General features: G+C 43.5%; 1 protein-coding gene across 5 annotated transcripts in view; it reads right to left on the bottom strand.

Moving 5' to 3' along the window:
- The window catches only part of TENT4B (terminal nucleotidyltransferase 4B), a 71,981-nt gene extending 58,393 nt beyond the window's left edge, over positions 1-13,588 (bottom strand). For 4 of the 5 annotated variants that reach the window (XM_045533131.1, XM_045533129.1, XM_045533133.1 and 1 more), the window contains exon 1: positions 12,296-12,915. In XM_045533131.1, the coding sequence (XP_045389087.1) occupies positions 12,296-12,912 (617 nt within the window). In that variant the 5' untranslated portion in view covers positions 12,913-12,915. Of the gene's footprint in view, positions 1-12,295; positions 12,916-13,465 lie in introns of those variants that run through there. The other variant, XM_045533130.1, reaches the window with a different exon arrangement.
- Between the last annotated feature and the right edge of the window lie 1,015 nt (positions 13,589-14,603).

Raw genomic sequence — 14,603 nt, 5'->3', positions numbered from 1 at the left:
ATGGCTACTAATATCACAGAAAGATATCCAGACATTATGTGTCTTCTGAGTATACACCACCACCTACGAAGTATTCTTGGGGGAAAAAAAGAACTAAACAAGTCTCCAGATCTAATTACAAATTTAAATAAAATATGGGGGAACAAAGGAACATATTAAATGGACAACAGAGAACGCAATCAGTAAAATCCAGAGTGTGAAAGTCTACAGAAAAAAACTTGATTTCTTCAACAAATAAATTAAGAGGGGATGAGGGAGGACAGATAGCAGAAAAACCCATGAAATGTAAAGATTTAATGCCAGATGTGGTGATATGTGCCTGCAATCCCAGCTACTCGGGAGGCTGAGGTGGGAGGATTGCTTCAGCACAGGAGTTCAAAGCCAGCCTGGGCAACATAGCAAAACCCTGTCTCTATTTAAAAAAAAGAAGGAAATATTTATATGAAATTATGTGATGTGGAATTTGCTTCTAAGTAATGTGGGGTGGGAATGGATTGGGGTGTGAGTAAGATTGGTTGAAACAAGTTTAGCTGAGTTGATAACAGTTAAATCTGCATGATGAATACATAGAGGTTTGTGATTTTTTTTTTTTTTTTTTGAGACAGAGTCTCATTCTGTTGCCCGGGCTAGAGTGCCATGGCATCAGCCTACCTCACAGCAACCTCAAACTCCTGGGCTCAAGCAATCCTCCTGTCTCAGCCTCCCAAGCAGCTGGGACTACAGGCATGCGCCATCATGTCTGGCTAATTTTTTCTATATATATTTTTAGTTGTCCATATAATTTCTTTTTATTTTTAGTAGAGACGGGGTCTCATTCTTGCTCAGGCTGGTCTCGAACTCCTGAGCTCAAACGATCCACCTGCCTCGGCCTCCCAGAGTGCTAGGATTACAGGCATGAGCCACCACGTCTGGCCTACATAAAGGTTTATCATCAAATTCTCTCTACTTCTGTATTATGTTTGGTAATTTTCCATAAGAAAGGTTTAAAAAATGAATTAGGGTACTTTCAGATCTCAAAATTCCTTTGAGAGAGGTCAACTATCATAGTAGTTAGTAAATTCTGTTCACCATCTATCTCAATTACGCCAATCACTATTTTACAACAATACAATCAGTTTTTCCTTTCAAACCCTCCACAATCTAACCAATCCTTTGAAACTGTGTGGTCTGCTTGTTGCCTGTTAGGAACTGGGCCACATGACAGGAGGTGAGCAGAAGGCGAGAAAGTGAAGCTTCATGTGTATCTACAGCTGCTCCCCATCACTAGCATCACCACCTGAGCTCCGCCTCCTGTCAGATCAGCGATGCCATTAGATTCTCACACGAGCACGAACCCTAAACTGCGCACACAAGGGATCTAGGTTGTGTGCTCTCTGTAAGAATCTAATGCCTGATGATCCCAGATGGAGCTGAGGCAGTGATGCTAGTACTGGGGAGCAACTACAAATACAGATGATCATTAGCAGAAAAGTTTGCACAACGAAGGTAATGCCCTTGAATCATCCTGAAACCATCCATCCCCCCCCCCCGCCCCCCCCACCCCAGACCATGGAAAAGTTGTCCTCCATGAAACCAGTCCCTGGAGCAAAAAGGTTGGGGACTGCTGTTTTAAACCATTAGCAGAAATCTTCATTCCTCTGAAAGTTTGCCCCCACCTCACTGATTAAAAGCAATCTCTCCAACTTATGCATTGTCTATCCAGCCAAACCGTAAGTTCTTAGAAGGAAAGGAATGTTTCAGTGTCTACTTCCTACAGAAAGCCTAGCATAGTGTTTTGCACAAGAGCAGCTGCAACCCAAAAATGTGTGGATCAGTTCTGGCCTGATCAGACACAAGTCACAAAACCAACAAGTGATGTAATATCAAAGGCAGAGTACATGTTTAAAAATTCTATAGATCATAACCAATGGATAAATAAATCTTGGTAGATCCATGCAATGGTCAGCATTAGAAAATGACAAACTGCTATTACATGCAACAATATGAATGACTCTCTGAAACATCCTGCTATAAAAGATGACAGACACAAAATACACAGCACTCATAATTCCATTTATATGAAACCTCAGAAAAAGCAAAAGTGGTCGTTGCTTAGGGCCAGGGATAGGGTAAAAGGACCAACTGTAAAGGGCATGAGGGTGCCTTCTGGGGTCACAGAAATGGTCTGTATCTAAATTGTTGTGACAGTTACGTAACACTATATATTTGCCAAAAGTCACCTAATCATACAAATAAAATAGGTGTCGGCAGGGAGTGAGCTCATGCCTGTAATACCAGCACTTTGGCAGGATGATCACTTGAGGCCAGGAGTTCAAAACCAACCTGGACAACATGACACGACCCAATCGCTACAAAAAATAAAAACATCAGCCAGGCATGGTGGTACACACCTGTGGTCCTAGCAACTCAGGAAACTGAAGCAGGAGGATCACTTGAGCCCACGAATTTGAGGTTATAGTGAGCTATGATTGAGCCACTGCACTCCAGCCTGGGCAATAGAGCAAGACTCTGTTTCTTTAAAAAAAAAAAAAAAAAAAAGCATGTAAGAACTAAAACTATAAAAATTCTTAAAACGAAACATATAATACATGAACTAATCTTCAGGATTTTAGATTAGGCAATGGTTTCTTAAATATGATACCTAAAGCACAAGCAACCAAAGAAAAATAGAAAATTGGACTTCACTGAAAAAAAATAATGAAACTTTGTGTTTTAAAGAATACTACCAAGAAAGTGAAAAGACAACCCACAGAATGAGAGAAAGTATCTGCAAATTATCTATCTGATAAGGGTCTGGTATCTAGAGTATCAAGAACTCTTGCATGCCAGACATGTGGCTAACACCTGTAATCCTAGCACTCTGAGAGGACCAGGCGGGAGGACTGCTTGAGGTCAGGAGTTTGAGACCAGCCTGAGCAAGAGTGAGACCCTGTCCCTACTAAAAATAGAAAAATAAGCCTGGCATTGTGGTGTGCACCTGTAGTCCCAGCTACTCGGGAGGCTGAGGCAGGAGAATCGCTTGAGCCCAGGAGATTGAGGTTGCTGTGAGCTAAGCTGATGCCACGGCACTCTACTCAGGGCAACGGAGTGAGACTGTCTCAAAAAAAAAAGGAACTCTTGCAGCTCAACAGCAAAAAATTAAATAACCCAACTTAAGAACAGCCATAAAGGATTTGAATAGACTTTCTCCAAAGAAGATATACATATGGCCAAAAAGCACATGTAAAAATGTTCAACATCATTAGTTACTAGAGAAATACAAATCAAAACGAGACCCTACTTCACACCCACTCAGATGTCTATAATAAAAAAGACAGATAATAAAAAGTGTTAACAAGTATGTCGAGAAATTGGAAATTTCATTCAATGCTGGTGGGAATGTAAAATGTCCCAGCCACTTTGGAAAATATTTGGCCGTTCCTCAAAATGTTAAATGTATAGTTACCATAAGACTCAGGAATTCCACTCCTAGGTATATACCCAAGAGAAATGAAAACATGTTCACACAAAAACTTGTACATTAAAATCCAAGTAGCAATATTAATAATTGCAAAAAAGTAGAAACAACCCAAACATCATCAATAGGTAGATGGATAAATAAAATGTGGTTATACATACAACAAAATATTTAGTCATAAAAAGGAATGACGTACTAATATATGCTACAGCATGAATGACGCTTGAAAACATTATGCTAAGTAAAACCTGCCAGGCACAAAAGGCCACAAATTATATGATTCCATTTACACGACAGGTCCAGAAATCCAGAGACAGACAGTCTCTATGTGGTTGCCACAGTGAGGGGAAGGGGTGTGAGAGAATGGGGAGTGATAATGGGTATGGGGTTTCTTTCTGGGGTGATGACAATGTTCTGGCATTAGATAGTTGTGACAATTGCACAACCCTGTAATATAGTAAAACTACTGAATTGAACTCTTTAATAGGGTTAATTTTATGGTATGTGAATTATATCTCAATTAAAAAAGTAGAAAAATAAAAGAAATAACCCTGAGGCAAAGCCTCTGCTAAATGCATGTCTTTTATAAAAAAACAAAAAGACTAGAAACAAATTAAAAGGCCAACAGGGAATTGGTGAAATAAGCAATGTACATTAAATCAATTGAATATCATGTACACATGTAGTATCTACAGAGTCATTCCAAAGATACTGAGATATTGAAAATGCTACACAATAGACTTCATCTGAAAAGACGTCTGTCATATTAACAAAAAATCTTTTAAGTCAAAAAAATACACTCACAATATTCTGATAGCCTTCTCCCAAGGAAGAAAAAAAATCTTAAGACTAAAAACCAGCTTTAACTTCTGGCCTCCAGACTATAAGAGAATAAACTTCTGTTATTAAAAATAATAAAACAAAAAAATTACATAATCAGCGCTAAAAAAATAAAAAAATAACAATTCTTTAAATTGGAAAAAAATTAAAATTAAACCCATAGTAGAAGTCCAGAGTGATTTAAAAAAAGGAAAATATGTATAAACACATTTAGAAGTCTAAAAATATTTACAACAAAATGCTAACCGTAGTTACATTCTGGTAGTGGTATTATAGGGGTTATTTTTCTTCCTTTGGTTCACTGTATTTTCTAGATTTTTGGCAATTAGCATTTATTAGTAGTATATAAAATACAAATTGATTTCAAAAACAAGTACTCTTAAGAGACTGGTAATCAACACCTCATACAAACAAGAAAATAAAGGGTGAATAACTAACTTCAATGAATAAAGACATTAAAATTTCAAACCACATCAATAGTACTTTATTAAATCCAAATTACCAGGAACTAACTTTAACCCTCCACACTTGGTATCCTAATAGATTCTTATTCTTGCTTTAGCAGAAATTTACAATACTTGACTGTGCTAAGAGCTGTTATTTTGACAGAATGAAAGCAGTAACTACAAAAGCCCAGTAAGGGAAAAATGAGGGACCAACTCCCAATTCTCAGTCCAGAAAGCAGTTCAGATGAAACAGTTTACACTAAGATAGATTTGAAGATAAAGTATTTATTCTACACAGTCTGAAGGTATTATTCAGATATAAAAATACTGTAAAAAACTTCACTACCACTACACCAACACTAAACCACCGACCACAGGGTTTACTCCCCAAAATAGAGCCTAGCCAACAGAAAGTGAACTATATTCATACAAATACAAAAAGACAGTACTCTCAATTTTGAAAGCAACTCAGCTATAAATTATACTTTTATGTGTTTGAAAACCAGACTGAAGATCTACTATACGCCAATAACTAGTTTTTAAGAGAAAGGAAACACTGAAAATTACTTCAAAGACAAAGTTAAAATGATACTGCTAAGAGCAAAACCAAAGAAAAAACTTGTAAATTAAAGCCTTTTAAGTCACAATTTTACTTAAAGATTTCTTTTTTTTTTTTGAAACAGGGTCTCACTCTGTTGCCTACACTAGAGTGCCTACACTCTAGTGACATCATGATAGCTCACTGCAACCTCCAACTCTGCGGCTCAAGCGATCTTCCTACCTCAGCCTCCCAGGTAGCTTAGACTACAGATGTACACCACCGTGCCTGGCTAATTTTTTTAAAAAATATATTTTGTAGGCCAGGCGCAGTGGCTCACGCCTGTAATCCTAGCACTCTGGGAGGCGGAGGTGGGAAGATCACTTGAGGTCAGGAGTTCGAGACCAGCTTGAGCAAGAGCGAGACCCTGTCTCTTTTTTAAAATTATAAAATTTTAAAAAATAAATAAATAAAAAATATATTTTGTAGAAATAAGGTCTTGCTACATTGCCCAAGCTGGTCTGAAACTCCTGACCTCAAGTGATCCTCTCTGGCCTTGGCTTCCCAAGGTGCTAGTATTACAAGCGTGAGCGCCCAGCCCATATTTAATGATTTCTAATTGAGACAGTTCTCAATACTGTCAAGAACTTTTTAAAATAAAAATTAAAGTTAAAATTAGGTGGGGCTATTTATGGGAAGGATAATATGATAAAAAGCATAATGAGCTATCATTGTACGTACTAGAATCACTAAAATAAAAAACAATGATAACACCAAAGAGAATGCTAGAAAACAATTTAGCAGTTCCCTTAAAAACTACATGTGAGGCCAGGCACGGTGGCTCACACTGTAATCCCAGCTACTGGGGAGGCTGAGGCAGGAGGATGGCTTGAGCCCAGGAGGTTGAGGTTGCTGTGAGCTAGGCTGATGCCAGGGTACTCACCCAAGCCAACAGAGTGACACTTTGTCTCTACTAAAAATAGCATGCTAGCCGGGTGTGGTGGCGCACGCCTGTAGTCCCAGGTACTTGGGAGGCTGAGGCAGTAGGATTGCTTAAACCCAGGAGTTTCAGGTTGCTGTGAGCTAGGCTGACGCCAAGGCACTTGCCCGAGCAACAGAGTGAGAGTGTCTCAAAAAAACAAAAAAAAAACAAAAAACTAAATATGTACTTACCATATGACCCAGCAAGTTTGGGCATTTATCCCCCCCCCCCAAAGGAAAACATTGACATGTCACATAACAGCAGGAGGGAAAAAAAGTACATTAATGTTTACAGCTGCTGTATTTCTAATAAATAGCCAAAAAACTGGAAACAACCCTTCTGGAATGGCCTTCAACAGGTGAATGGTTAAACAAACTGTGGTTCATCCATACTTTGGACTACTACTCAACAACAAAAAGGAATGAACTATTGATACATGTAACCATTTGAATGGCTCTCAAAGGAATTACAGTGAAAGAAAAAAAGCTAATGTTACATGCTATATGGTTCCATTTATATAATATTCTCAAAATGGCAAAATTACAGAGATGGAGAACAGATTGGTGGTCACTAGGGGTCAGGGAGAAGGTGTGTGTGGCTATAAAAGGATAGTATAAGGGATCTTTGAGCTGATGGCATAGCTCTGCATCTTGATTGTGCTGGTGGTTATACAAACCTACACATGATAAAATTGTACAACTATACACAAATTAATTTATGTGAAATTGGTGAAATCTTAAAAAGGCTATGGATTATAGCAATGTCAATTTCCTCATTTTGACATTAAACTAGTTATGTGTGACAGTTACCACTAGGTGAAACTGGGTGAAATGAACATGAGATCTCTCTATTATTTTTTACAACTTCCCATGAATCTATAATTATTTCAAAATTTAAAATTAGGTAAAAAAAAAATTGAATGGGGCTATGTATGAGGAGGTTAACATGATAACAAATGGGAAAGGGTTAGCACAGTATTTGAAACATAATAAAGGCTTCCATTTTACTGAGCACTTTATTAAATCAATTAATTTGAAAACACAGGTTCCTGCACTAAATTGATACAACTATTTCAACAGAAGGCATGACTTGAGCTAGAATTCCTCATTTACATAACAGATTCTACATGAAATCTCTTGTTCACATGGCAAGATTTTTTCCAGACTTTACTGGATGTCAATAAATATATCACCTGCAGTGTGGTTCCAAATTAATGAAAAGTAGTTCAAGGCCATCCTTAACCTCAATATATAATCTCTCACGAAAAAAATAATTATAAGTAATCTTAAAAATAGTGAAACAAATTTGAAGTCTTTTTGGTATTCTACAGCAGCTGAGTCCCTAGCAAATATTCTGAGAGGTGGAAAGAACATTCTATTGGACATCCTCTGAATTCAGGAGACTTTGAGCTGTCCAGGCAGTGCTGTAAGAAAGAGCAAAGATCAGCGGCTGGTAACTGGACTCTAATTCTTCAAAAAAGCATCCTCTTTGGCCTATAGCCCCTTCAAGATTACTCTATACCTATGTGTTTGTAACTGATCAATACAGTCCCTAGTGTCGTGGGTGTGATCCTGAAATAGTTTCCTCCACTAAATGTTACTCTAATGGAGTCAACAAAGAGAATAGAAAGCTGCGTGAAATCATACAACAGCTTCCTTTTCTACTTTCCACAGAAAATGTGACTTTAATTTTCCTCAGCTTTGACAGTATGAATTTCTAACCACTGCCATCATATCTACACCATTCCTGTGATATACTGTTACGCAGATTATCTGAGAACCAACTAACAAGCGAAACAACCATTTGACCAGAATTCTCTTCCCATGGACTCTTCTGGACTTCTAACATCAGGATTTGCTGGTAGCAGTTTTATGGAAGAAGCTGAAATAGAAGGCCATCTTAGCATACTAAGATCAGAATTTTTCTAACACACACCCCACCTCCCTGCCTTAGACTTTTCTAGCAACGCTTTCTCGTTCTATCTTTCCTGCAATGTACTAAATCTTTCGTGTGAACACAGGATAGACTCCAAAAAGTCACTCACTGTTTCTTTTTGCTTCTCAACAGCTGAAAACTTATTAAGGGTTAAAAAAGAGCCCACACACTGAAATGCCAATGATTCTAATAGTGATAGCACTCACTGTTCACAGACTTTGGATAGAATATGGAAGTTGTGGCATGAAAGTAACTTAGTTGAACACAACATACTAAATTTGGGGAAATCCTCAAATATGAATTACGCTATTGGGATAGAATCTACACTATAGAAAATCTGATGTCTTCTTAAAAGCACATTTCAGTACCCAAATTAGTAAAATTCAATAACCTAAAGGTCCCAGTTCATTAAAGAATTACTGTGGGCTACATTTGCAAATGCACAGAAATTAAACACACAAAGCCCTTAGAATAAGGGCTCTAAATTCTTTCATACTCAACCTATTTTAATCTGCCTGATCACTTTGGAGCCCAGCAGTAACACCAATCTCACTGATGACACTGTATAGAAATAAGAAATAAGCCATAATGCCGGAGCTGAAGAAAAGCCATCAGCATCTTGAGCTTACTGTGATGTAGTGAACAATGGGCACTACAATAGCAGCACATACAAGAGGATAATGCCCCACGACAGCAAAGAGCACTACATTTCAGCCCCCAAATCTCAACTCCCTGCTAGGCATGTCCGCCTAAATATCCCCCTATCTTCTGTCCCAAACCAATAGTCCTTCTGGCCCTTATTTTCAATAACACCAACATTTCCCCATCTACTCAAATTCAAAGCTATAGCATGACTTAAATTGACTAAGGGAGTCACAATTCTCTGCAATCTTACCCTGTAATACCTCTCATTCATTCATCCTTCCCATCCATGCCATTCCCACCATCCTAGTTCAAGAAATTATTCCTAAAACCCAAGTTTCCCAACGAGATCATCTTCATGTTCTCACAGCCAAATTCATACTCCAAAACATCATTTTGAACAAGTCAAAGCATCTACAAATCAAGTAGTGCAGCCAACACAAAACTATCCTCGTGAGCTTGCATAAGCACCAAGTACCTTCCACAAGTTTCTGGACCCAGTGCTCAGAACCCAGGGCTCTGAATCTCTCTAAGTTCCCTGTGTTTGCTAATTTTTACCATCCCTTCTTTCTCCTTGGTAATCAACAATTAAAGCTTTGTGTGGGGCGGGGGGAGGGTTATGGCTCATTTTCATGGACAAGCCAGAAGGAGCAGGTGCACTGCATCCTACCAATGCCGGCCCCAAAGGGTAATGAAGCAACAAGAAAGAGAGTAAGTGGAAGCAACTTAAAAAAAAAAAAAAAAAAAAAAAAGGAAGAGAACTCCCTGGGTCTGTGGGTACAGGAAGAAGTCTGAGACAGTGAGTCCAGGAGAATTTCATTTTGAAAGAAGACTATGAAGACTTTAGGATGAAATCCAAATATCTTATTACTCTAAAGAAACTTCCATCTAGAGGATAAGAGGGAACATATATATAAAAGGAAAGTTAAACATAAGTGAGCTATACTAAGCATGCAGCACATATTTCAAGAGTTCAGGGGAGGAACCAAAAAAATCAAGAACTTTGGGTAATGGAAGAATTCAGGATTTTGAACTATCTAAAAAAAATGTTCAGAGAATATGTCAACTGGTTTTGGCTGAAGCAGAGAAACCACACTGAGAGATAAAAGAGAGCTGTGAGAGAGTACGTAGTTGTCTCATACCTGTAATCCACTTTTCACATACTTTGGTCTCAGAGGCCAAGGACCACCACATTAGCTAAGTATCAATCACACCCTAAGAACTCAGAAACTAGTGGTAACAGTTTTGCCATATGTAATCTGAGAACAGGATAACATTGAGGTACACTCTGAATTCAGATTTTTAAAGTACCTGTATTAAAAACAGAAAAACTTCCTTAAAAACTAAGAAATCAGGATCTATAAGTCAAAATAAGAATTTTTAAGCACCCAGGCCCTCTTACAAAAACACTGTTAGGAACTGCTTAATGTATTTTTCAAAACTAGGAGGTCTCAGAATTGGGGGAAAAAAAATTAACTGCTGACATAGTCACAGAGGAGGCAAAAGATGGAAAATCTGATGAAGTGATAAGCAGTTTTAAAACAGGTTTACGTTCAGTTTTTAAACAGTAATCCTGCTGGGAAATGAAAATTCCTCTCCTAATCCCTTTGAAGACAATATAATATTTGAATCAGGACAAACATCTTGCTTCTACATTAAGTTCAAATGTGAACCCTGTGCAATATCCTCTACATTAAATATCATGTAGAGAGGACAACTTCTAATTTATCAAAATAAGAGGCAGCTAGTATTGTGGATTTATAATATCTCTTTTCTAGACACATGCAAAGAGGCTCCTGTAATATGCAATTAGGGAAATTCAAGGTTTTAGTTGACAGTGATCACTTAACTGGAGCTTATTCCTGTGAAATGAAACTATCAGAAGCCCTCAATATCAATTTGCTTGTCACTAGACCACAGGTTTACACTTGGAAATGTTAACAGGATGGAACCACAAGCCTTTAATAAAATGTGATGACCATGGAGAGCGCCCTTGAAGTTTGGCAACAGGACTCAACCCTAAAGGGTTAACCTCTGGAAAGCCAGGGCAGCTTTGACATGTACCCCAGCACCAGTTCTAAAATGCTCCACTGCATTTTCCATAAAAGGTGGGAGTTGTAATAGTAGCATATAGCAGACACCAGCCCACTAGAAGCAGATGGAACCCACCAACTCATTTTACCCAGACCTTCAAAAAGGTACACAGAACTGTCTCTCCTTGCCAAAGCAGGGCAGATCTGAATGGGCAGATCTAAGAAAAGGTTCACACAGGATTAGTAATTGGTGATTTCATTTTCATACCGTTGCACTCAATGAAAAAAAGTCCTGAAAAATGAAAAGCAATTTGAAAGCCTGTTCTCCATACTCGAACACACGCACACGTATAAACATACACATACACACACACAATCCAAAAGCCGTGTTTTACACAAGAAAAAAGACTCAGTAACCTATTCCAGCACAGAGGCTCTTCCAGAAGGGAAATCTAGCTGGAAACATTCCCTGCTTATGTGCATAATTCACTAGGGGTCAGGTAAGATTCCATTTTGTAAGAGGTGAACTTTAAACAGAAAGTCACTAGTGGTGCAACATTCACTCATTAGCATAGATCTACCCCCAAGAATGAAAAGCATTGGCTGCCTCTGCCAGGATGATAACTTTACAGTGAGAAGCTTGAGCCTCAGACCATGAACTCCTGGAAAGTTCTATCAAGGCCTCAGAAAAGGAGCTCACCACCTCCACCACCGTAAACTTAGCTGTCACCTCACCTCTCTCTCCCCCAAAACAGGACATCATTAATACAGGAAATTTTTTTAAAATAAAAATAAAAAGATGGGCCAAAGGGTCAAGAGTAGGCAATGCCTTACAGGGCTGACATGATTCCTGTCTAGGATTGGGGGAGGGGGAGGAGCATTCTGGATGTTTCTATTCTTGGCAAGGAAAGCACCTCCGGGTCCTGTACCATCAAAAGATTCTAACACATGAATGTTTTCAGGGAATGAACGATATGTCCCTGCTAAACAACCTCATCTTGGGGTGCGATGATGGGGACAAATTCGTAGAGGCTGGAGGGCTGGGGGGGGGATTAGGGGAAGGTGTGTTTGACTAAGGGGGATGGGAGGGAAGAGTGAATGGATAAAGGGGGGCCCAAGGAAGGTGTGGGCAGTTAAGAGGGAGGGGAGGAAGGTGGGGATGACTAAGGGAGGGGACGGGAGGGGAGGGTGTGGATGGCTGAGGGAAAAGGTGTGGACGGCTAAGGAGGGTTGGAGAATGTGTAGACGGCTAGGGGCTAGAGGATGGGGGATGGGCAGATGGCCATCAGCCCTCTGTGAAGCAGCAGCGAAAGCAGGCCCTGGGTGGCTTCTCCCAGGCTCCCTCCCACCCGACTCTGTGGGCGTGTGCCCGGCTAAGCGTTAGCATGGGCCAGGCCACCAGGCCGCAGGGCCAGCACTCACCCCACGACTCCCTGGTGGTAGTTCCTCCGCTTCCACGGGGTCCCACTGTACACGCCCCCGCTGCCGTCGGCCCGGCCGCCCCCCGCGGCCCGCCCTCCGCTGGGCTGCAGCAGGCTGTAGTTGAGTCCGTAGGTGCTGGCCTTGTTGTCGCGCTTCCTCTTGTTGCTGCTGCCCGAGGCCGAGTCGGCGGGCTCGGTGGCCGCGGAGTGCGGGGACGAGGACGCCGAGGGGGATGAAGATGCTGAGGGACCCGCGGCGGCTCGGCGAGCCCAGGCCGCGGGCTGGTGGTGGTTGTTGTTGTTGTTGGTCGTCTCCAGTGGCAGGAAGTCCCGCTGCTCCGCCGGCAGCGCGTGGCCGCCCAGCAGGCGCTCCCCGGAGCGGTACATGCCGGCCGGGGCCGGGGCCGGGGCCGCGCCGCCCGGGCTGCCGGTGCTGCTGCCGCTCCCGCCGGTGGCCGTGCTGCTGCCGCCGCCGCCGCCGCTCGCGCCGCCGCTGCTGTGACAGTGGTGGTTGAAGTAGAGGTTCCTCAGCCCCTGAGTCGTCTCCCAGATCTGCATCCACAGACTGTTGGACGGTCCGAGCTGCTCTGGCTGGAACCAGGCGATCCTCGGATCCATCAAACGGCGGCGGCCGCTGCCCCCGCCCCTCCCGGCTGCCCGCAGGGCCGCCGCCGCCGCCGCCGCCTCAGGCGCACGCCCGGCCTCGGCTGCTGCTGCCGCCGCTGCTGCTCGGGGCCCGCCGCGGGCGGCGCGGTAGCGCAGGGAGCCGGGCCGGCGCCGGCGGCGTCGCTCCCGCCCTCGGGGGCTCCGCGGGCCCTCCCCCCCTCCCTCCGCCCCTCCGCCGAGCCCCTGTCACCGGGGTCCCCGTGCAAATGGCGGCGGCGGCGGTGGCTCCAAAGAAGGGCGAGCGGCGGCAGCGGCGGCGGCAGCGGCGGCGGGACGCGCCTGCTCCGTAGCGTCCTCGCTCCTCCGGCCCCGGGGCGGGGCCTCCGCCGGCTCCGCCCCGCTCGCTCCGCCCCGCCCCGCCCCCCGCTCGCTCCGCCCCCGTCGCGCCGCGCCGCCCGGCCACCCCCGGAGGCCACGCGGTGCGTCACAGAGGCCGCGGCACGACGGGGCTGCAACCGCCCGGCCCAACCGTCCCCGCGCTGGCCGCAGAGGCGGCTTCACGTACCTGGCGTCCGGGCGCCTCTGACGCGCGCGCCGCCACCCGGCCCCGGCTTCCCGGTCGCCGAGACCCGTGAGGCCGCACGCAGGTCGCGCCACCCCGCAGGAAATGCGTTGTGGGCGGTGTCGCCCCGCCCTTGCCCCTCCCCCACCGGCCCCGCGAGACCCGGACCCTCCCACCCTCCCGATCCCCGGGGTCCGGCTTGTTTTCTGAGACACTAAAAAAATAAATACATAGAAAACGGCCTAAAATACTACTTCTAGCGGGACAGACACACCAGAGGGGGTCAGGTGCGCCCCTGCGAGCACGTGCGGGGCCCTGACGCCGGGTCCCCGCAGCCGCGCCCCGCCCGGCCGGCCTCCGCGAAGGGGCCTCGCCCCGCCCGGGCTGGAGAATCCCGCGCCGCCTGCGTGGCCGCCGCGCGTCTCGGTTCCCGTCGCCACCCCGGGGAGCCGCGGGCTGCGGCGCAGTGACGCTCTCCCAGCCCCTAGCACGGACACGCGCGCTGCACACGCACAGCTGCCCGGAGACGCGGCCGCGCGGGCTGCTCTGGGGGCAGAGCCCGTTCAACCTCAGAGAGCTCTGACTCAGAGTTTAAGAAAACCCGAACCCTTTTAAGCCTAAAATCAGGGCCCTATTGTTAACATCGGTAGAGATTTTCCACAAGGTGGTTATTGTATTTGGATGTCTTTCCAATCCCTATGGTAAAAAAAAAAAAAAAAGGCAAGGAAAGGGGAATTTCAGGTACCTTAAATCAGGAGAAAAAAGTGAATAGATGGACACATACTATGTCTGCCCTTTAAGGTTGATCCAAAGTCCGGAACAAGTTCCTGGTGCCTGATTTTTGGCCTTCTGTTTAGGGAGCTCAATATCCTGGAAAGTTTTTTTGGCAAATGATGAAAAACTATTTATCAAAGAAGGAAGCATTCCTGTTTTTTCTTGCTAAGAGAATAACATGACCATAAATATGGAAAATGAAAACACTTCAGAATGTTAGTTCATTCTAGTTGTTTGTTGCTACTACTTTACTAGAAATCAGTATTGAAAGTTTTTCTCCAAATGAAATTCGCTATGTACTAAGAAATACATAGCTAGGAAAATGAGTAGTATTTTTTATGTTACTCACACTGAGAAAACTACAACA

This window comes from Lemur catta, chromosome 20 (assembly GCF_020740605.2).
Source record: "Lemur catta isolate mLemCat1 chromosome 20, mLemCat1.pri, whole genome shotgun sequence".
Taxonomy (NCBI): domain Eukaryota; kingdom Metazoa; phylum Chordata; class Mammalia; order Primates; family Lemuridae; genus Lemur; species Lemur catta.
The sequence above is the reverse complement of the archived record's forward strand: the minus strand, read 5'-3'. Positions and strand labels throughout refer to the sequence as shown.